General features: G+C 41.1%; 1 protein-coding gene across 4 annotated transcripts in view; it reads left to right on the forward strand.

The window, feature by feature from the left end:
* The window catches only part of SAMD12 (sterile alpha motif domain containing 12), a 488,950-nt gene that overhangs the window by 235,911 nt on the left and 229,854 nt on the right, over positions 1–23,185 (forward strand). For all 4 annotated transcript variants that reach the window (XM_082364474.1, XM_082364475.1, XM_082364472.1 and 1 more), the window contains one exon: positions 2,487–2,627. In XM_082364474.1, the coding sequence (XP_082220600.1) occupies positions 2,487–2,627 (141 nt within the window). The remainder of the gene's footprint in view (positions 1–2,486; positions 2,628–23,185) is intronic.

Consider the following 23,185-nt stretch of genomic DNA (forward strand, 5'->3'; position numbering starts at 1 on the left):
TTTTATATATATATATATATTTATTTGTTTGTTTGTTTATTTGGCTGCGTCAGGTCTTAGTTGCAGCACACAGGATCTTCGTTGCGGATGGGGCATCATTCATTGCTGTGCACGGGCTTCTCTCTAGTTGTGGTGCGTGGGCTCAGTAGTTGCAGCACACAGGCTTAATTGCCCCACGGCATATGGGCTCTTAGTTCCCCGACCAGGGATTGAACCCACATCCCCTGCATTGGAAGGTGGACTCTTAACAACTGGATCACCAGGGAAGTCCCTCAGTTGACTTCTTAAAAACATGTTAAGTTCCAGTTGCAAGGCCAGTTGCTGCTGTAACAAGTTACCACAAACTTAGTAGCTTAAAACAATGCAAATTTATTATCTTACAGTTGTAGGGATCAGAAGTCCAGAATGGGTCCTATGGGCAAAAATCAAGGTAGAGCTGCATTGCTTCTGGAGAGTGTGGGAGAAAATCCATTTCCTTGTCTTTTCCACCTTGTAGAAGCCTGTCTTCCTTGGTTTGTGGTTGCATCTCTCCAATGTCTGCTTCCATTGACAGATCTCTCCCCTCTTTGGCTCTCCTGTGTTGCTCTTTCACTTATAAGGACCCATGTGATTAGATTGGACCCACCTGAGTAATGCCAGGTACTCTCCCATCTCAAGATCCTTAACAAAATCACATTTGCAGCATCCCTTTTGTCATATAAGATAACAAACTCACAGGTTCCTGAGATGAGGATGTGGACGTCTTTGGCAGAAAGAGCATCATTCTGCCTATCGCAGAAGACAGTCAGAACTACCTGAGTCTGTGTGTGTCCTATGCTTCCTTTCTCATGGCCGTCATGATCTGCCCACTGTTGCCAAGCTACCTCAGGTTCCCCTTCCCCCACCTCTTTTTCCTCTTCCACATGCAAATTTTTTACTGAAGCTTCAGACTACCACCCACCTCCACAACTCCCTGCACTCACTTCCTTGCCAGGCACCGGTCCAGAGCCAAATCGATATGGGTGTGGTTCTCATCAGTGCTGCCCATCAAATATATATCTTCCCCCCTACCACCTTCCTGGCACGTGATGGAAGCACAGTTCATGTGTGGGCCCTTGGTGGGTGGGGAAGTTCATGTGATTAGTTCTGGCCAAAAATTTATAAGTGACTCTAGGCTGAGCATTTCATTGATACTATGAGACCTTCCAGCCCCTCTGTTTTCCCTGTGGTACAATGATCAACAATGTTCAAAATGGATGGACTTGCAGTCGACATGTAGAATAAGCAGGAAATAAACTTTGTTGTAGCCACTGATATTTTGGGGTTGCTTGTTACTGCAGCATGGACCCTAATTTATCCTGACTGATGCATCTAGCAAAGCTTAAAAGTATGCACAGCATGGGTTGCTCTTAACTGGTTCTCCCTGTTCACCTGTCTCTACTCACAGGCCACACAGGCTCCCCTGTTCCTCAGATTAAAATGCCCACTAACCTCACCTTCTGGCTGTTGAGTTTATTTTTTGAGGAGGTAGAGAATTTAGTTCCTGAAGCGTATATCATAGTATACCCTAAGACTTACCATTGATCTCTGGTGGACTCTGTTTGTCATCAATTAAAATGAAAAAAGACCTGCAGGTCTGGTGACTGGGAGTGTTGGAGGGGGAGTACAGGGCCGTGCTATTCTCTTTATTTCTTGTGCAGGTCAAGCACAGAGTAGAGAGAATTCGGGAATTTGATGGAAACCACAGTAGCAAGGGAAGCATGCAGACCGCCCCACCACCACCCCCCCGCCACCACCCAGGAAAAGAAAGAGGTTGAAAGGAAACTATGCCAGGCTGCCCAGGGCCCAGGGTGTCTGTTCTGAGGGCACTCACACCGGAGGCTCCTTTTTTTGCCCACGCTCAGCCCTGCTGGAACTATTGCCTTAGGCCAGTGATTGGGTTAAGGCGTAGCTCCCACCAGCCAAAGATGGAACTCCAACCTAGCACCAGGGGTGCAGCAGGGGAGGTGGGTGCCCGCCGATTAAAAATGGACCTTCAAATGCATGTTTCACAGAAACGTTATCGTAGCCTGGTTAAACACTGCCGGAGTGTCTCTATAACCACAGTTAGAGCATCTAAGTCTTCAGCTGGCTTATCAGTGACAAGGGCTCTTATGGGTGAGCCTCAGAACCCATCACCCAACAGAGAGCATTGTTTCTATGGAAACATGCAATCTGTGACCCAAATACCCAGGTTAAAATGTTGCTGATTTATTTAACTCGATGTGTGAGTCAGTTGGGGATTGCCAATATTAGATAAAAATTGAAGTTCTTTTTTTAAACTTGTGGATTTTTTCCATCCTGCCTATCCATTCCAGTCAGCAGGCATAATGGAGGACCCTCTATTCTAAACTGCCTGTGTTTAGATGGAAACTTCTGTTATGGCAGGATCAGCCCAGAGGAAGATGGAAATCCTTTTCCAGCCATTGTTCATTTGCTTTTCCTTTTATTTCTTGTAAACCCTGCAGGGCGAGCCCTGCTGAGACTTACAGACAAAAAGCTTGAGCGAATGGGGATTGCCCAGGAGAACCTCCGGCAGCACATCTTACAACAGGTGCTCCAGCTGAAGGTGCGAGAAGAAGTCAGAAATCTACAGTTACTCACACAAGGTATTCTGCTGCTGCCTAGTGGGTGGATGGAAGGGGAGATGGGAGGAAAGAAACCCTTACCGTCGTGACAGAAGGGAGCCAGGGAAAAACTGGCTTGTTTTGTTTTGGTTTTTTGCAGAATTTTCTTTCATTAAAAAAAAAAGTATATAGATTTAAAGGCCACTTCCCTCCTAAAACTTCTCTTTTTCTTAGCTCACTAGGGGGAAGGATGTACAGATAAGTAATGGATAAGCAAACAGAATTATCTGAGCTAACTTCAAGGTCATCACATACAGCTATATAGGTTGTGCACTGCACAACCCCCAGAGTACCAGTTACATAGCTCAGTATACGATTGCACCACCTAGAGTTGTACAGTGTGCAGCCTGCACAACTGTACAGTGCAGCCCCAGCTATTTTAGTCTGACTACCAATTTTGAGGGGGCCTTGGAATTTGAGTGATTCCATAGTTCATACGGCCATGGTATAAGTGGAATTTTTTTGTTGCGTTTTGCTTTACTTCACTTTTCACTGAGAGAAAAACATTTTAGAAGTATGTGTCTGTCTGTGTGTGTGTGTGTGTATATATATATATATATATGTATGTATGTATATATAAATGCATACATATATATGTTTACACACACTCTCTAGAAATTTTGAGAACCCTATTTATCATCTTAAAAATAGAATTGTTTTTTAAATAGACTATAGGGAATTTAAAACTGCAGTATTACAACCATATAGTTCTAAACAAGAATCATTAATAATTTCAATATGTTGAAATCACTTAAAAGCCCTATAACTGGAAGTAACAGAATAAAGCTGGATCTTGAAGAAAACCTTAAGTTACACTGTAAGTTATATGTCTAGGTAAGATTTGGTTGCTGTCAACCTCCATTAACTATAACCCTTATTTGTTTTATTTTAATGCCCATTGTACACCATTTTAAATGAAAGGATGATAAAATATATATTTTTGAGAGCCTTGGGTATTTTTCAATCTGCAGACTATTGTTAATTGCATGCATACTGATATTGGAGAAATCTGGATCAGCCAAATTTCATGTTATTGCATCTAGATTAACCCATTAATAGTCTATTTGCCTGGAGGAAGTAATGTACTGCCTGAAAGATGACTGTTCTAGAAGGATAAATATAGACTTCGAGTGATATGAAAATATATTGTTTATTTGATATGCATTGTTTGCATTGGTCTCCAGAGACTTCCAATGGTAAATTCACAGATACAGGTACACTGAGTGACTTAAATGTGAATCTGACGTACTGATATACTTCTAAGTTCTTTTAAGAAGTAAACAGAGGTTCAAAGGTTTATCACAAGAATGTCCATTGCGGTGCTATTTATAAAACTGAAAAATTAGAAACAACCTAGATGTTCAGCAATATGGAGAGAATCAGATAATTCTATTTGAATTCAGAAGATACAATATAATATAGTCATTGGAATTATATCTTCAAGGGATATATGACAACATGGGAAAGTACTCAAGAAGTAATAGAAAGTAGGGGGGAAAGGCCATGTATAAAATGTTATTTATAATATGAGCCCAATTTTGTAAAAAGAACATATTTTTATATGCACACAGAAAAGGGGGATGCAAATGGTTTTGCCAGTATTTTGATAATGGTTCTCTTTGGGTGGTGAGATTGTGGGTGATTTTAACTGTTTCCTTTATATTTTTCTAAATTTTCCAAATCTTCTACTATAAATCCATATTACGGTTATAATCAGAAAATGCATTCACATTTTTTAAGCTTCAGTCACAAGCGTCGTTCTGCCCTGTTCTATTTAACGTCTGGGGTTTCTTCACCTCTTTTGTTTTCCTCCCTTGGTGATATATAGAATGAGACCTGAACTCATCCCGTGCACCTTGGACTTTTTTTTTTTCCCCTCTGCTACTGTCAGCCTGCAGTGTGTTTGCTTTGCAAAATCATTTTCTACAGCTTTCATTGCCCTAGATTCATAATATATAAGATTTTTCCTGAGATAGTACTCAACTCTATTAAGCTAAATATATGTTTGTGTTCTGGATAGATAATGCTAAGTTCAGCCTTTTCAATTCAGTTGTTGTCATTTTCTTTAGCTTTGAAAAGCTTTGCCTTTAGAATTCTTTCATTCCATTCCCTTTAGAAGAGATCACATTCTCTAGCTCTTGGATATTTTGTCTGCACTCATACTACCTTTTTTTATTGCTTGTCCTTTCCATGTTAATGTTCAAACTCATTTCATGTCAGACAGCTTTTGAAAATCTATTGCCTTATTGAAGTGATGGTTTCTTTTTAAAAAAAGTGAAACAAAAATTGACAAGTCGTTTTTGTGACTGATAGTAGAAGTTCTAAAGACAGCTGGAGTGGCCTTAAAATATTTTGGGTCTAGGTTTGCTATTATAAGAATTGTAACTCCATTCCACCCAAGTGAACTGAACTGAATGGCTTAACATACATATCATAAGGAAGTGTACCAGGGGGGTGATATGTGATTCGGTATTGAATATTTGATTCCTCATCTCAGAAGATATTAATCAGTGGAAATAATATGCTAAATAAGTACAAACAGGTGTCTTAGAATGTTACTTAGTTTTCAGAAATCCGTGAACTTTCCCCTTAAAGAGTGTAACTCACCCCTCCAGTCTCTAGAGGTACATTTTCTTTCCCAGCTCACATGGGACGGTGACTCTGGTGTAATGCAATTAAATTTTATTTGTTTTTAAGAAATATTTTCCAAGTAACACATTTAAATGAGGGTTGTTGCCTTCAAAGTAGCCAGTTTTTGAGGAAAGGGACTTATTTCACAAATGACTGTATTTCTTACATGTTTCCTTCTTACTTTTGGAGGCAATTTCAAAGCTTTAACTGAATCGCAAAGGTTTAGGAAGAACCTAAGTGTCCATCGTTAGGAGACCAGCTAAATGAGTTATGGTACATCCAGGCACTGGAGTATACTTGGAAGTTATAAACGCAAAAATGAAGAATAGTAATATGGAAGGATCTCTGAGATGCCAGGTGAAGTGGAAAAAACAAGGTGCAGAGCAAGGTAGAGAGTATACTGCATTTGCGAATGAGAGAGGGAGAAATAGTAATGTATATCTGCATGTGCTTTGTTTACATAAGAAAATGCTGATGCACAAGAAGCTAATACAAACTCTACCTATGGGACAGGGAAGAAGATGGATAGAGGACATATGCTTTTTAAGTCACTTTGTGTCTTGAAATATGTGTGTGTTAACTATTTAAAAGAGTAAAATGTTTTAAAAGAAATAAGGAGAAAGAATGAATTTTAGCATCAGACAGGCCTGAATTTTAAATCTCGGCCCCAACACTTACTGCTGTGTTATTTCAGGGAAGTTACTTAATCTGCGTGTGTTCCAGTTTCCTGATCTCTGAAAAGTGAGATCAGCAAATCGACTCACCTCATGGGGATGCTGTAAGAGTTAAACGAGCTCAAATATATACATCACTCAGTGCAGTGTGACAGTAAGTACAGAACATAGTTAGTTATCAGTAATAGAAGCCACAAAATTAAATCAACCTCATTAATTTATATGAAAGCTTTATTTTTATAATATCGTTTATTGAGCAATAATTCACAGAATATACAGTCTCCTCAAAGTGTAAATTCAGTGATTTTTAGTATCGTCACAGAGTTGTGCAACCGTCACCACAATTAATTTTAAAACATTTTCATCACCCCCAAAAAGAAACCTGGTACCCATTAACAGTCATTCCCCATTTCCTCCCAAGGCCCCCCCAACTACCAGCCCTTAGAAACCACTAATCTACTTTCTGTCTATTCGCCTGTTCTAGACATTTCCTATGAATGGAATCATTCGATATGTGGTATTTTGCAATTGGCTACTTTCACTTAGAATAATGGTTCTAAGGTTTACTCATGTTGTAAGCATGTGTCAGTATTTCATTCCTTTTTATTGCCAAATTGTATTTCATCGTATGAATGTACCACATTTTATTTGCATTTTATATGCAGTATACTCTCTAACTATACATTCATCAGTTGGACATTTGTATTGTTTCTGAATCTTGGTTATTATTCATAATGCTATTTTGAACGTACATTTTTGTGTGGACCTGTTTTCATTTCTCTTGGTTATATACCTGGGCGTGGAATTACTGAGTCATATGGTAACTCCCAGTATAAGTTACAGGAGCTGCCAGACAGTTTTCCACAGCAGCTGTACCATTTTATATTCCCACAAGCAGTGTATGAGGGTCTCAGTTTCTCCACATCCTTGCCAACACTTGTTATTGTCTGTCTTTTTTATTATAACCATTCTAATATGTGTAAAGTGGTATGTCGCTGTGATTTTTTTTTTTAAGGAAATAGCATTTTTATTTTTTTATTTATTTTATTTATTTATTTTTGGCTGTGTTGGGTCTTCGTTTCTGTGCGAGGGCTTTCTCTAGCTGTGGCAAGCGGGGGCCACTCCTCATCATGATGCACGGGCCTCTCACTATCGCGGCCTCTCCCGTTGCGGAGCACAGGCTCCAGACGCGCAGGCTCAGTAGTTGTGGCTCACGGGCCTAGTTGCTCCGCGGCATGTGGGATCCTCCCAGACCAGGGCTCGAACCCGTGTCCCCTGCATTAGCAGGCAGACTCTCAACCACTGTGCCACCAGGGAAGCCCTGTCCCTGTGATTTTGATTTTCATTTCCCTGATGGCTAATGATGTTTAACGCCTTTTCAAGTGCTTATTGACCATTGTGTATCTTCTGTGGGTAAACATCTATTCCGATCCTTTACTCATTTTTTAATTGGGTTATTTGTTTTTTCCAATCTTTATCTTGGACCCACCATGTTTCTCCATGCTTGATTACCCACTTTATTTACAAGATCTAAAGCTAAATATCGGGCTGCCATTTCCAAAGAGGAACCCCATCCTCAAAGAATGAAGTCTTATTTATCCCCACCAGAGGCGTTCAGAAGAACCTACCACAAACTTGGAAATCAACTCCAAAATGAAACAAATGAACTCTGAAGATCTCCTCTCAAGGAAACAACATTCTTTTGGTTGTAGAAATTATACACACATCAAATCAGTTACCTCAGTTTGTAATCAGACCTCCAAATTAGATACACCCATCGGAAAGCTCATTCTACTGCGTTTCTAGAAGAAATAAGCTAATAGATAATTAAGGCTAATTTTCCAACTTTTAATTGATGTTTTAAAACTTATCTTAAGCTTTTCATTCCACACCAGTCATTGTCACTCAGTTACCAGGAGCCCAATGACAGTAATACGGCCAAGATAGTCACAAATGGACTAGGAGAGCTCTAGCCAGCCACTGTGGATTTTCTGAACACAGGGAAGGTGAAGTCTCTGCCCTCCTTTTTCTTGCTCTCCTCCTTCTGGATACCGACCAAAGACAAAAACTATAAGGTGTTTAAAAAAATGTATATGGTGGATTCATAATAAATACATCAGTTTATAGGCACTATCAATGAATCATGACAAAAATTCCTGAAACAGCTCATTACCTAAAGCCAGAACTGTCCTTCAGCTAAAATGCCGGCCTCTGATTTCCCTGCCTTTATTCACAGTGGCCCTGTAACTACCTGACATTTGCAAGCAACATAATCAGTGTTTGGCCCTGCTTTACTGTCGTTCCCTCTGGTGCCTTTGAGGTAGTTCTTCCTTCATTCAGCCTTTTGGTCTTCTGTGTCCTGTCTGTGGAGTGGCCAGGATGTCCATCTGGTGGTCTTACTTGCTTGCACATTCCTGCAGGAAACTCAGCCGTGTCAGGGTACCTCCAGCTGTCTTTTGGGAAATGCAGTACAGAGCTGGAAACGTCATTATTATGGTTTCCTTCTGCTTAGTTCATGAGCGACAGGGGAAAAAGTTGCCTTATGTAACACGCAGAAGTGGTGCAAGTTATTTTGGCGTCTGTCAAATTAATCCATAATCAAGCATATGTGGGGCATCCTTACCTCTTTAATACTGGATATTTCTAGGAAGAAAAACACCCAGGGATACTGAAAGCTATTTCTCATATAGCTAATGAGTATAAAATGTTTACTGTATGCAAAGCAGTGCACTAATTGTCACATCAACTCCTGACATTTACCCTACCATAATCAGTACTGTTGTTAGCCTCAATTTACATATGGGGGAACTGAGGATGGAGAATTTAATTAACAGACCCAATATCAGACAACTAGTAAAAACGCGTAGTACAGGTCTGTCTGACTTCACAACAAACTTTTATCCATTAAACTTCATCACCTCTGATCTGTCAAATGAGTAATTCCTATTTCATAGCAATAATGTGATGATTACACGAGATTTTATGTGGAAACTATATAGCATAGTTCATGGCATACTCTGTGAAAGTGGGTTGGCCGACTTATTCTATAAAAAGCTAGATAGTAAGTATTTTGGTCTTTGTAGGCCATAGAGTGTCTGTTGTAACCACCCCATCATGGGAGAACAACCACAGACAATCTTAAATGAATTGGCATAGTAGTGTACCAATAAAATTTTATTTACAAACACAATTTCTAGTCCATAGTTTGACCCTGCTTCACAGGGTCAAAAATGTAAACTTTTCTCATCATCATCAAGATTATTGTTTTATTCTTAGTATCTTCCCTTTTGAGCTGTATACTCTTCCCTCAACCCCAGGGACACTATAGTATGGAACCACTCCTGGGGTGTCGTTTTCGGTATCTTTCTTGGCTACAAATGCATGGATAGTGTAAAAATGTAATAGTAACTCTGAGGGTTGGGTAAATGTAAGCAGTAGAAAACAATGTTCCAACTGGAGGATAAGGCAAACGAAGATAGTAAATGCTGCCATCTTCAAAGGCCTTTTTAAATTAGTGCCTACAAAATGAAAAAAAGAAGAGTATGATTGTTTACCAAGGCCAGTTATAGCTCATTAAACATTAGTGTTTCCCGAAGGGCTTTTTCCACATTGTACAAATATATGTGTCAAATTTTAGTTGAGAATTACATGACCAGATGGACTTTCCCAAAGCTCCACGACACAAATTAGGAACACTATTTTCTAATCCAAGAAGGCTTTTCAGAACCATGTGTACAGATTGAGTATTTTAGTCCAGTCACCCTCACAATGATACTTTAGCAACTGAAGTAGGCCATCTGAATTGAAATAGGCCATCTGGTCCACCACCTTGCTTAAAGAAGGAAGTCTTTGTAGAACACAGCAATAGACTCTTTGAGAAAGTTTCCAATCTCACTTTACAGTTTTGGGCACCAAGACCCAAAGAAGGTTAGAGGATAGTCTGTGGTTACACAGCTAGTCAGTGGCATAACTGAAGCTAGATCCCAGTCTCTTAATTCCCAGGCTGATATTCTTTTTTCTCATTGTTTTTATTAAGGTATAATTTACATACAGTAAAATTCACTATTTTTAGTGTACAGTTCTGCAAGTTTTAACAAATGCATACAGTTATATAACCACCACCACGGTCAAGATATAACAGTTCCATAACTCCAAAAAATACTCTCCCTGGTACCCCTTTGTTGTCAACCCCTCTCATTACCTCCAGCCTCTGGAAGCCACCGATATGTTTTCTGTTCCTTTAGTTTTGCCTTTTCCAGAATGTCATATAAAGGGAATCATGAAATCTGGCTGCTTTCACTTGCTATGATGCATTGAGACTTACCGAAGCTGAGGGTGTGTGTCACTTGTTCATTCATGCTCACTGTTTAGTATTGAATTGGTTTGATATACCACAGTTTATCCGTTCCCCAGTTGAAGGACATCTGGGTTGTTTCCAATTTTGGCAACTACTGATAACACTACTAGAAGCATTCACATACAGGTTTTGTATAAACATCAGTTTTCATTCATTAGCTAAGTACCTAGAAGTGGGATTGCTGGGATGAATCATAAGTATACATTAAACTTCATAAGAAACTGCCAGGCCAGTATTCTTAGGATAATAAAAATAGAATAACAGCATTAGAGACTGGCTTTAATACATATAAAAATACTGGAGATTTTCTGAAAATCACTGCGTCTTTGCAGATGTCCTACCTAGCACTTCTTAGAGCCACCATTATTTTAAGAGGGCCCTGCTTTCCTGGGAGTTTCTAATAAATTGTCTCAAGGTAAGTTTAGGTCAAGTGTGTTTACAGTTCACTCATTAATTCAATTAAAAAATTCTAGCATCAATGTACAGGCAGTAGGATATGGTTTTCCCCAGTCGTCATTGAGAAACGCTTCCTTTGTCTCTTTTCTGAGGAAGAAAATCTAATAATATTTGCAGCTCCCGGGAGAGAAAACATGAGCCGGTCAGATTCCCTCTTATGCGTTCATGGGGTATGTCTGATGGCCCTTTCTAGTATCTCTCAAATTACACTATTTAATTTCCAGGCTCCTCCACATCTTTTATTCAGCTGTGCCACTGGTGTTACAAATCTGATGCTCACATATCAGTTCTCTTCATACTCGGCTTTGCTGCTTCATCATTGGATAGCCTTAAGCTTTTCCTCCTTGGTGTTCATCTCTTCCATGAGCGTGATAATGATTCTCTTGGTTCTCCCCTTCTGTTTCTAGTGGCTCCTCCTTGGGCAGGTGGCTTGCCGCCTTCCTCTACCACTCCCCAAATGTTGATGCCCCCTGGAGATGGGTCCTCTCAGCTCTTCTCATTTTGCATGCTCTCTGAAGAGTCTCACCCACTCCCATCGCTTTAACCATCCCCTACTTCAAAGTTACTTTCAAATACATCTTAGACCTCTATGAAGCTTAAAAGATGTGAACCTCTGAATATTCCACTGACATCTCAAATTTAAAATATCCGAAGTCAACCCGATCGTCTTTCTCACCATCTCCCCAGCCAATTCTTCTCCCTGTGTTACTTCTCAAGGTTATTAATGCCTTCCTCACACCATCACCTAAATGAAGAAGGCTTAGAGTCACTCCTTTCCCCACCTACTCATGTGTAATCAGTGACCAAACCCTCTGAATTCTGCTTGTAAAATGGCTTTCCAGTCATTCCCTATCTCATCCCCATCCTTGCCACTGTGTTAAATCATCCCTTGTTGGCTCCTTCCCAGGCCATTAGAATAACCTACTAGTTATTATTTGATCTCTAGTCTCTGCTCTGCCCCATTCACTCTCCTTTAATTAACTTCCCACTTCTATTGCCAGAGTTAATTTAAATATATTTCTGACAACGTTATTTCCCTCCTAAAAGCATTTGATGGCTCCCAGTTGCCTACGGAATAAAATCCAAACGCTTTAGCATTCCATAGAAATCCATTCTAAGGCATTTCATAGATGCATTAACTTTGGGCGAGTTACTTGTCGGAGATTAAGATTCCTTAGTTGTAAAAATGGGGATAGGATCTATTTCACAGAGCTGTTGTGAGTATGGTATAATAAAACTCTTGAAAGGACCAAGCCGTGGTGAGTATGACCTCTTCTGAGAAGCCTTACCTTATCTCTCAGGCAGAATCAATCATTCCCTCTTCTTCATCCCTAAGCACTTTGTTCACACTAATAGTCTATTCATTACACAGTGCCTGTTGAGTATCTATTTGTTCTTCCATCCAGTGAGTAACAGGCTCTGTGGTAGGTACTAGGGATAAAAAGGAACACCCAATCTAGCAGTAGGAATAGGATATCAATGCCGTGGTAGAGATGCGTAGATGTAGAGTCGTGGCACAGAACTGGAACTTAACCTCATCTGGGAATGCGGGGAGACTGGGAAGGAAAACTTGCCGAAGGTATAGCTCATGAACTAGATCTCGAGGGATAAAAGTTTTGACAGATGGACATGAGCTGGCATGAGGCAGGAGGAGAAGCTTGTCCAAGAGCAGGGGGGCATGCAGTTTCTTTGTCTCCCCTGCAGATCATGGGCAACCACAGTTGTCTTCTGATTTTGCTGTGCTCTCCTACCTCCTAGTACAGTGTCCCACAGAGAGTGGATCCTCTGTTTAAATGTATTTTGCTGATTTAAATGTAATTGTTGCCCTTTTCTCTTATTTACCAGCTCTATTTCATTTTCAACGTCATCTTCTCAAAACAGTGCATGCAGTATAATTTTTAAATGGATTTGTAATAAACGAGAGGGGCTACAAAGCCATTTTGCATTATCCATGAGCAAAATTGCCAAAACTATCTTTTATTCCTTTGTGATCTTTTTGTATTGACTAGTAAAAACAATGGCAGTGGCTCTTAAATGTGTAAACCTTTGGCAAGGGCTCTTAAATATATAAGCCACCCCACCTACCTTGAGTTGTTTGGCCTAATATTTTGAAGTCTTCAGTGTTCTCCTGAGTGACACTGTCAAGTGACTGTAGAATGAACCTTTTCTCCTAAAACCCAGTTAATTGCCCAGGGGCTCATGTTGGGTGAGGACGTTGGATTCATAATTTTATAGGATTGTGTGCAAATTATTCTTCTGTCACTGGGGTCTTTCATTGACACTTTTTCACTCAGCGTTATTTGATTATGACCTTTCCCAGTTGCCTCCAAGACAGCATTTCTTCAACCTGCTACCTTCTTGGGCTTTACCCGCAATACATTTCCAAGTCTTCACACCCTGTTACACAAATTTTGCGGCTAGGAATATTTCTAATTTTGTCAGGTCTTTGAGCCTTCAGAAAAATTCTCCTTGGTATGAGCTTTATATTTAAAGACTTAGGTCTTTAAATATAAAGCTCGTAAACACAGACTTCTTTGGGGGAGTATTAAGCTCACACATCAGTTCATTAGTAGGAGTTAGCATTGTGACAGGTACACCGTAGCTAGCATCCATTCCTATTTCATTTTCATTCTGGAGTCCACTGTGGCCAGTTCATTCAAGAAGGTGTTTTGTTTGAAATGAGGCTTGAAGTGGACCCTTGCCTTTAATCTGTTGCAGTCTTCATGGCTGAGAAATAATCTGCTTATTCCGAGTACCGCGATGGTCCCTCTAACTAGCGTATGGTAGAAGTGTTCACACATCTTTCTAATTTGGACATGCTCTATCAGGAATTATCCTTGTCATTACTTCTTCACAACTCAATGTTTTATGGCATCTTTTGCATGGTGAAGAGTTCCCATAAGGGAACCACAAAGACTCCAAATGCTTCATGTCTGCCTCTGCAGAAATCACCAACCTTGAAATTCTTTACCATTGATGCCTTTTCATTAAATGTACTAAATGAAATTAAAAATATATTTGAGGGAATTCCCTGGCGGTCCAGTGGTTAGGACTCCACAATTTCACTGCCGAGGGCCTAGGTTCAATCCCTGGTTGAGGAACTAAGATCCCACAAGCCATGTGGCACAGCCAAAAAATATGTATATATTTGATGTTTCTTGTTTGGACAATTTAAGATGGCCATGAAATTGCATTGTTATGTCACCTTGTGGTTTGACTGTGGATTTGGAGAATCTTCAATGACTGATATTGCACTGAAGAAAGATATGGGTTTTCCACAACTGACATTGGTTCATTTCTGTGGGGTATGTTTAGACTCTGAAATCTTGGCTCTATGGTATTCAAATCTCCTATGGGCCTTTAGAAATGCTGTTGTAGTAAGACAATGGCATGTGGACCTGATGAGAGAAAATCAAAGCCATTTTCAGGGATGCAGTGAGCTGTTTTGGCTTTTCTAAGAAGAAATAGAGAAATGTGCCATCTATGTGCTTTAGAATTTCTGTCCTTAAGATTGTACATGATCTACTTTCTATGTGGCTTTTTTCTTTGGGGCCACTAATTCTCGGTGCCTGGAGTAAAGTTCTACATAGTGTAGATGTTCAAGGTTCTCCTTGCATCCAAGTTTCTACATGCCAATTCTAGAAGGCACCGCATACATACACTGTACTATGAATGGCCCAGCCAAGAATTAAAATCTTCAGTTCATCTCTGAAATAACCCCTCCATTCTTCATATCCCTTTTTTGTTTCTTTATCCCTTTATAGTAGCAATAATCATTCAGTAATTCATCTAAAAAATGTTTATTGAGATTTTACCAGGTACTCAGCAGTATATGCTATGTGTTAGGGATACAGGGATGAATGTGACATTCCTTGACTTTGAAGTCAAGTGAAAGAGACATGAGGAGTAACAGAGGTAAATGTAGAATTCTAGAATCATGTAGGAAGGTCACCTGATTTAGGAGGAATTTTTTTTAAGGAACCTCCATACTGTTCTCCATAGTGGCTGTATCAATTTACATTCCCACCAACAGTGCAAGAGGGTTCCCTTTTCTCCACACCCTCTCCAGCATTTATTGTTTGTAGATTTTTTGATGATGGCCATTCTGACGGTGTGAGGTGGTATATCATTATAGTTTTGATTTGCTTTTCTCTAATGATTAGTGATGTTGAGCATCCTTTCATGTATAGCTGATTCACTTTGTTATACAGCAGAAACTAACGCAACATTGTAAAGCAACTATACTCCAATAAAGATGTTAAAACAAAAAAAAACGGAATGTATCAGGAAAGTTTCCAAGGGTAAGTGACCTCTGAACTAAGCTAGGTGCTATAGTTAGCAGGGTGTGTTTATTTTCTCTTTAATCATAGAGCAAATATAAAATTGCCAAGATGATAAAAGCTTTGGATAGGTATACCATGCCATTAAAGTATATTTACTAACAAATCATAGATTTACTACTGAGTGCCTGCCATGTGTCCATCTTTACTGGATGTTTGTGAAATTCAGGAAGCAAGACAGCCCTGGTTCTCACATACATGGATTTTGTGTTTTAATGGGAAAGGCACTCATCAAAGAAAGAATCATAGTAACATGATGAGTGATGTGAAAGGGGATGTTAATTACACTTTGGGGCGTGAGTAAGCAGAGAGAATTCCCTGACTCTGAGGGATCAGGAAAACCTCCCTCAGGAAGCTGAGATCTAAAAGAGGAAGACGCATTAACTAGGGCAAGTGGGGCTTGGGAAGATGTCCCGGTGGGAGGGAACAGCCTGTTCTCAGGTCAAGGTTGAAAAGGAAGCTTGGTGCGTTCCAGGTGAAGATGGCTGGTATGATTAGAGGGTGGGGAGTGAGTAAGAAGGGAAGAAGCCAGCAGGAAGTGAGGCTGGAAAGGGACCCAGTGGTGATATGAATGCCTTGTTTGTTTGCTCTCCTTAAGGGATTTAGAGACAGTGGGGAGACACTGAAGAGTTTGGGACCAGACACTATCCTGATCAGATTTTTGTATCAAAAGAAGAGAAGATGCGCTGGAGAAGGAAAAACGGGGGGCCAGATCTCCAGTCAGGAAGTTGCTGCATTAATCTGTGCAGAAGGTGATGACAGCCTGAGTGAGGGTGGTGGCAGTTGGGGATGGAGAGAAGTCAACTCAAGAGCCCAGGCAACCTAGGATGGTAGATCGAGACCCAGTGAATGAGAGGGTTGTAAAGTAGCATCCTTCCCTCCTCTGCACCACAGTCTGCCCTCTCAAATCCATGACCCGCCCCCGCAGCAGAATTTTCGGGGCATGCTTCTTCAAAATGTAGATTTCTGGACCTTACCTTGGAACTGTCAAGTTAGGCTCTCGAGCCAGGCGTCAGTATTTTAAACAGCTTCATCCCCAGATGACTCTTACGCTTATGAAAGCTTGAGGGCCATGGCCCAGCACTGTGTAGATTCAGCACACCCAGTGCACCAGGTACTCAGCCCTCTTGTAGCATCAGAGTAAAACTCCCTTTGGGCTTAATGAGTTTGCTTGTTGTAACCATGTGAACTCAGAGGGAGGCTTCGGCCCTTGGAGTGCATGAGGGTTTCTCATCTTAAAGTCCAAAATGGAATGGAGCCCATCTGACACTCTCACCTAACCTTGCAGGTGAGGTCCTCAAGATCTAAGAAAGTGGCCCTTTATCTGCAGTTCTCAGGAGACAACACCACTGAAATCCCTCATCTACAGTTCCCCAGGTGAAATGCAACAAGTTCTCCTGGTCAGTCAATCCCACAGGGCGACAAAGAAGGTACTTTACACAGAGCCTCCACTATTTCCTGCACGTAGCAGGTATCAGGGCAAAGCTGTCGTGGCAGGACCTCCAGTAAAGCTAGAAGAGGGGAGGAGAGACAGGAAAGTACTTGCTTCAGCTCCACCAAGAACAGTTTAGGCATTCATATTGGAAATCATGGAGGTTTCATCGTTGGCAGCCATTTTCAAAATCATTAATACCTAATATTAGTGTTAGATACTGTTTTTATTTCTGTACAGAGGCACAGGTTACCAATTTATCACAATATTATCTCTAATGGAGCTAATATTGATTGTGCACCTATTTGCACATTTGGCATTTTAAATTCCATATTTAGTCCATACAATAATTTTGCAAGGTAAAGATCATGAACCCCATTCTACAGATAAAGAAACTGAGGCCCAGAGAGCTGCAGTGCCACACAGTTAAAAAGTGGGTGCACAGGGTTCTTCAGAGAAACATAACCAATAGGAGATAGATATATAATATTGTATAGGAGGTACATATATAAGCAGGGACAGAGAGGGAGGGGGAGAGAGAGATGGATTGACTGCCTGATTGATTGACTGACTGATTGATTATAAGGAATTGGCTCACATGATTATGGGGGCTAAGAAGTCCCAAGATTTGCAGCCAACAAGCTGGAGACCCAGGAGGGCCAATGGTATAGTTCCAATCCAAAAACTGGCAGGCTGAAAACCCAAGAACAAGTGTTTCAGTTCAAGTCCAAAAGCAGGGAAAAAACCCAATGTCCCAGCTCAAGGCAGTCAGGCAGGAGAGGTTCCATTTTACTTGAGGGAGGATCAGCCTTTTTGTTCTGTGCAAGCCTTTGACTGATTGGTTGAGGCCCACCCACACTGGAGAGAGCAATCTGCTTTATTCGTCTACCTATTCAAATGTTAATCTCATCCAAAAAACACACTCAGAATAACATTTGACAAATATCTGAGCACCCCATGGCTCAGTCAAGTTGACACATAAAATTAATCACCACAGTGGGTAAGATAACTAGTTGTCTTCAAAACCAATGCCCCTCCTTTCCAGCCTACCTGCCTGCTGTGAAGTATCTCTTCTTTCAAAGATGCAATTTTTTCTTGTATAAAAAACTCTTGATGCCAATGCATTTTTAAATGTTAACACTTGAGACTGTTCAAATAAAAGATTTCTCTTAATAGCTTGCTTCTGACACATAGTTATCACTGCCCATCCCCCATTTTCCATTAGTTGGGGCTGCTAGGAATGGGAGGTGCGTGGTTTTGCTGGGCCGCCTCCTGCGTACCTGCGATTTGGGGGCACTAAGAAATCAGATTTGTTTATCTCCCAACTTGACATCATAATGAAGCAGAGATGCCAGCCCAGCATTTCCTGATGCCCCCAAATATCCTGAGTAATCTTAATCTTGTTAGATCAATGACGTGAAATTTCGCTAGTTGCCATTTTAATTGATTTAATTGAAATTGATTTGGCATAAATGAGCGCACAGAAAATTATTAACAGTGACCTCCAAGGTTTCAAGTGTCTGCTATGTAAGACGTGATGGGGCTTTGATTTACACATCTGAAGGCTCACTCTTTCCAAGCTACGCCAGAGAAGTGAAACGGATGTTTAGCACTAAAAACCATTAAACATTGATGAGGGTAGTAAACGGAGGGTCTGAAAACATATGAGAAGCATTTGACTATACTTTTCAGTTCATCCCTTTCCTATCACGTTGGTTGGTTGTCATGAATCATGTTTACTATAAACTACATATGTGGATATTTATTCTTCTAAGTATTGGGAAATTTGATTTTTGTTATTTGAGTCCCTAAAATTCAGACCACACCATGGAAGGGAGGAAGAGATGAAATAATAGTAGAATAAATTTCATTGACTTAAAATTATTTTGAATTTTTTTTTGAAATTAATTGATCCTCTCCTGAGGCTTGGATATTTGTTTTGTTACACAAAGAGTTTTACTATAATAATTTTGATCTAGCAGGATTTGCATATATTTAGGCATAAATAAATGGCCTGTAATTTTCTTTCTAGTTCTGAAATTTTAGATATGCATTAGCTTTTCTGCTTCCTCTCTCCCTTTCCCTCTTTTTTTCTCCCCAACTTCTCCCCACTACCCACTTACTTTTTCACTGGAGACTCCTCTCTGCCCACAGAAGCACTGTTAGAAATTTATTAATTGAAGACCAGTTTCTGCTTCTTTGTCAGGGACAATCATTTTTAGAGATGATTTTCTGGTCTAATTAAATGAACATGTCACTCAGTCAAATGAATTCATTTATATTTATTTATCTCGTTCTTCAGGCTGGAATTTCTTAGCAGGGTCTTGGGCCCATCACATTTGTTCACAGAATGAACTGAAAAATGTCTCTTACATCTGTTTAAAAGGCTCACGAATAATTACTCCTCCCCGTAGAATCTGTATAAACAAAGCCAGGACTAGCAAATGTGCAAATAGTTGTTTTCTCGTGTCGAGGTCATCGAGGGATCCATATTTGAGTATGTCTGTGCACACACATGTGTCTGTGTGTGCTAGGGCAGGAAAGTGAGGAATACCCATCACCACAGTCCCTTCAGACCTTAAGAAAGTGCCAGAGGTAATGTTTTAACCACCTGTGTGTCTTTACTTGCCTTTTCAAAATGCTAATGGATGGTGCAAGGTGTAAATGCTACCCAATCTTTCCCATCAGATTTTTGGACAGATTACCTACTGAGTATAGACTGTGTCTAACATTATAATAGGTGCTTTAGGGTATGAAAATGGAATGAACATACTTATTCATTCACTCATTCAACAACTTTTGTTGAGTACCTACTATGTGCTGACACATAGTATTAGGTACTATTAGGCTAGGTATTAGGACTCAGTGATAAACAGTGCAATCCTTGGAACTGGACAAGTGGGGCAGCTGCAAAAGACTCACCAGAGTCTTTTTGGCATGAGCGAATCATGTTCCCTTTCCAGAAGGCTGACGCACTGGTTCTTAGGAGTTCTAATCCGCTTTTCTAGAACACCTGAAAGGGGTAAATGCCACCTTGAATTCTTCCAGGAAGAAACATGTGCAGTTAAAGCAGTTCTCCACCTCACTGAGAGGACAGAAAAGGACGGTGATGCCCACCTGACCTCCGTAGACTTTTATTTAGACTTTCTGGTGATCTCACAACCACAGATATGAACTCCTTAATCACCCGTCCTTTGTGGCAAAATGCTCTGTGCTAAAAAACCGTGTCCCTCATGACACACGTTGCCATTTTCACTTCTGTAGTACAAACAGGCTTTGACTCCACCTGGGGGTTTTTGGGGTTTTGCTTTTTATCTTAAATGGTCTGGAGACAAAACTGGGTTTAAAGGGCTTGAACGTTGAGTTTCCAGCAGCTTAACGAGTTACTCCATAGTGGAATGGTCACAATTTTAATCTTTAAGTCATCCTTTTGTTTTCTTCTCTGCAGCGTAATAAGAGCTGAAATTATGATGATTTGGCAGTTTTTACTGTGAGAGACAGTTGCACTGTGACCCAACTGGTCCCTTGAGTTAACCCAGCACTGGGGTTAAGAATTGCCAGTACTTGAGTTTCCTCATCCTTAAAATAGTTCCTGGTAGATACAAAGTGCCGTGACAGTAAAGATAATTGAAATAATTATTACTTAGACTCTGGGGAGCCTGTCCTATTCAAGCCCTGGGCTTAGAAAGAAAAGACTGGGAAAGAGTTGACTTCTTTGTCCCTTGACACAGGTGTAGGAAGTGTTGACTGTGGTGGAAATCCCACTGCCCAGGTGGAGAGGAAAAGGTGATTGGGTGTCTCCAAAGGTAGGAGAGTGGCTTCAGCTTAGGAACTCCTTCCCAGACCTTATAAGGGCAGCTCATAAAGTATTCGATTGGATAGTCATTCACTGAGCATATTAGTATATGCTAGGTACTGTACTAGGCCCAAGATAGTGTCTGCCTTCAAGGATCCTTCAGCCCAATGAATATTCCAAAATATATCATTCATTATGTTTCTTATGTATCAGCTCTGTTCTAAGCACTCCATTTACACTGTCATTGTATCCTTCCAACAACTGTATGAGACGGGAGCTATTATTATCCCTGTTCAGCAGATAAAATAACTGAGGCACAGAGAATTGAAGAGACTTAAACCAGGTCACACAGTTTAAGAAGTGACAGAGCAAGGGTTTGAACCCAGGCTCTCTCCAAAGCCCTGCTCATAGACACTGTGCTAAGTGTGTAGCTATAACTGTGGCTACCCTGTGAATATATTTCGTCATTCGTTTGTGCCAAGTTCCATGCCAGGTACTAGAGTTACAGTTGGGAACAGCGTAGAAATGGTCCCTGCCCTAGGTGATTTTTAGAACCTGGGGGGGAAGTAAATGTGAGGAAAGAAAGAAGCCTGCATATAAATATAGTCTCATCTCATTTAATGCCACCCCCTAAGGCACTGATTCATTATAACTACTTCTTTCTTAAATGTCTCCTTTAAAAAGATTGTTTAGACCTATAACTATCCATATAGTATTACTAACCTATATTTTATCCCTTCTCTGAGCACTTCCCCACTCTGTCATCCAGTGGGCTTCTACAGAACACCTTAGTGTACACGCAGCCCGTTAACATGGGACTACTACTCTGGAATATTTTCAACCAATCAGCAATCTTTCTTCATATTCTAAGGTAATTGTGCTCCCTTGGTTATAGTTATTCTGCTTTGGCCTCTCTTCTTGCCATTTATTTTATTATCTGGTGACCAGTTTTGACTATAATGGCAGAAAGAAAAGGCATGCAAGGGAGAGTGTTGGAACTGAAGCAAAAAAAACAACAGAAACCCAAAAAAGTACATCATCACAGGTGTAAAACTTCAAGTTCTATAGAGACTCACATTTGTTTTCAAGGTTTCAGGTTTGCTTTCTGTAGGGACTCAAATTTGCTTTCAAAGAAGCAAAGGATAAAGATTAGCAGGAAATTAGGAATTATCTGGACCTAATGAAAGCCAGTAGGAATATCACAAAGTTGGCCGCTGGTTGTTGGAAACAGTCTACGGCAAAAGTTACATGAGACTTCGTTAGATTTGGAAGAGTGGCCGCCATTGCCCAGTGCCAGAGGGGCATCTCCAAAGGAGCTGTACTGCACTGCCCCCTGCAGCATTGTTCAGTTAGCACATCCCTCTCTGGGGTCCTAGCCACCAGAAATGAGGGGTGTGTGTGTGTGTGTGTGTGTACTGTAAAGTTGTGTCAAGGGTAATGAAGGAAAAATTGAAAATGCAAGGAGAGGCTCTAAGTTAGACTGGGGCGTAACAGTGACATTTAAGTGGTGACAAGATGGAGAAATTAGGGTTGGTAGGTAAAGAGTAGGGGAAGAACAAGGAGGCTGATGGAAAAGCGTGTGCTAAACTCTGGAGCACAAAAGACGTTAACATTACTTGGGAACTGAACACAGACCACAGGTTGGACCTCAAGGGAAAGTCACGTGGCCTGGCCACAGCAAGGGCCAGATCTTGCAGGGCCTCAGAGCCACAGTCAGGATTTGGAATAGAGTCTCAATAAGTGTAATGAGAAGCCATTAAAGGATTTTAAGCAGAGAAGTGATGAGGTCTCATTTACATTTTTGAAAGATCATGCAGGCAGCTGTGTGGAAAATGGATTGGACGAGGGCAGGGATGGAACTGGGAAGGTCAGTGACTTTTGCGTGGGCCTCTCACTGTCGCGGCCTCTCTTGTTGCGGAGCACAGTCTCCAGACGCGCAGGCTCAGGTGATGGTTACAACTAGGGTGGTGGCCACTGAACAGGGACAACAGGGTGACTCTGTTTGCAGGTGGGACCAACAGGCCTTGGTGATGGATTGGGTGTGGCCAAGGGGAAATCCAGGGTGAGTCCAGGCTGCTGGCCTGAGCTGCTACACAGGTGGAGGAGCCTGCAAGGGGGACTGTGAGGCAGAGGCTGGGCTGGGAAGTGAAGAGGTCAGTTTGGAACACGTTAAGTTTGAGGTGCCTTTGAAACCTGGAAGAAAGCGGTCCGGTGTCTGAGTATGGAGCTCCAGTGAAGGCTCGGCACAGAACATGCAGGTTTAGGAATCATGAGAGTATGTGTATCAAATGTGCTGAAGGGGTGGTGCAGTCACCTGACCAGGAAGCAGTCCTGACCTTTACTTACAGTAGGTCTTGTCTTATGTCAAATAAGAGAGCTGCAGGGGGCTTCCCTGGGGGCTCAGTGGTTAAGAATCCGCCTGCCAATGCAGGGAACATGGGTTCGAGCCCTGGCCCGGGAAGATCCCACATGCCGCAGAGCAACTAAGCCCGTGCGCCACAACTACCGAGCCTTTGCTCTAGAGCCCGCAAGCCACAGCTACTGAGCCCGTGTGCCACAACTACTGAAGCCCGTGCACCTAGAGCCCATGCTCCACAACAAGAGAAGCCACCATAATGAGAAGCCTGCGCACTGCAACAAGCCCCTGTGCAGCAATGAAGACCCAACACAGCCCAAAATAAATAAATAAATAAATAAATTTATTAAAAAAAAAAAAAAAAGCTGCAGGGATAGGCTCCAAGTGTCCTGGGTGTGCTTCCCTCACTGGGTCGCCCATCCCGGGTCTCTTTTGATGAAGGTTGTTCAAATGAAGATCAGAAAAGGCTTTGAGAGGGACAAGAGGCTGTACTGAGGA

Source organism: Balaenoptera borealis, assembly GCF_965194805.1.
Source record: "Balaenoptera borealis genome assembly, chromosome: 17".
In the NCBI taxonomy this organism is placed as follows: domain Eukaryota; kingdom Metazoa; phylum Chordata; class Mammalia; order Artiodactyla; family Balaenopteridae; genus Balaenoptera; species Balaenoptera borealis.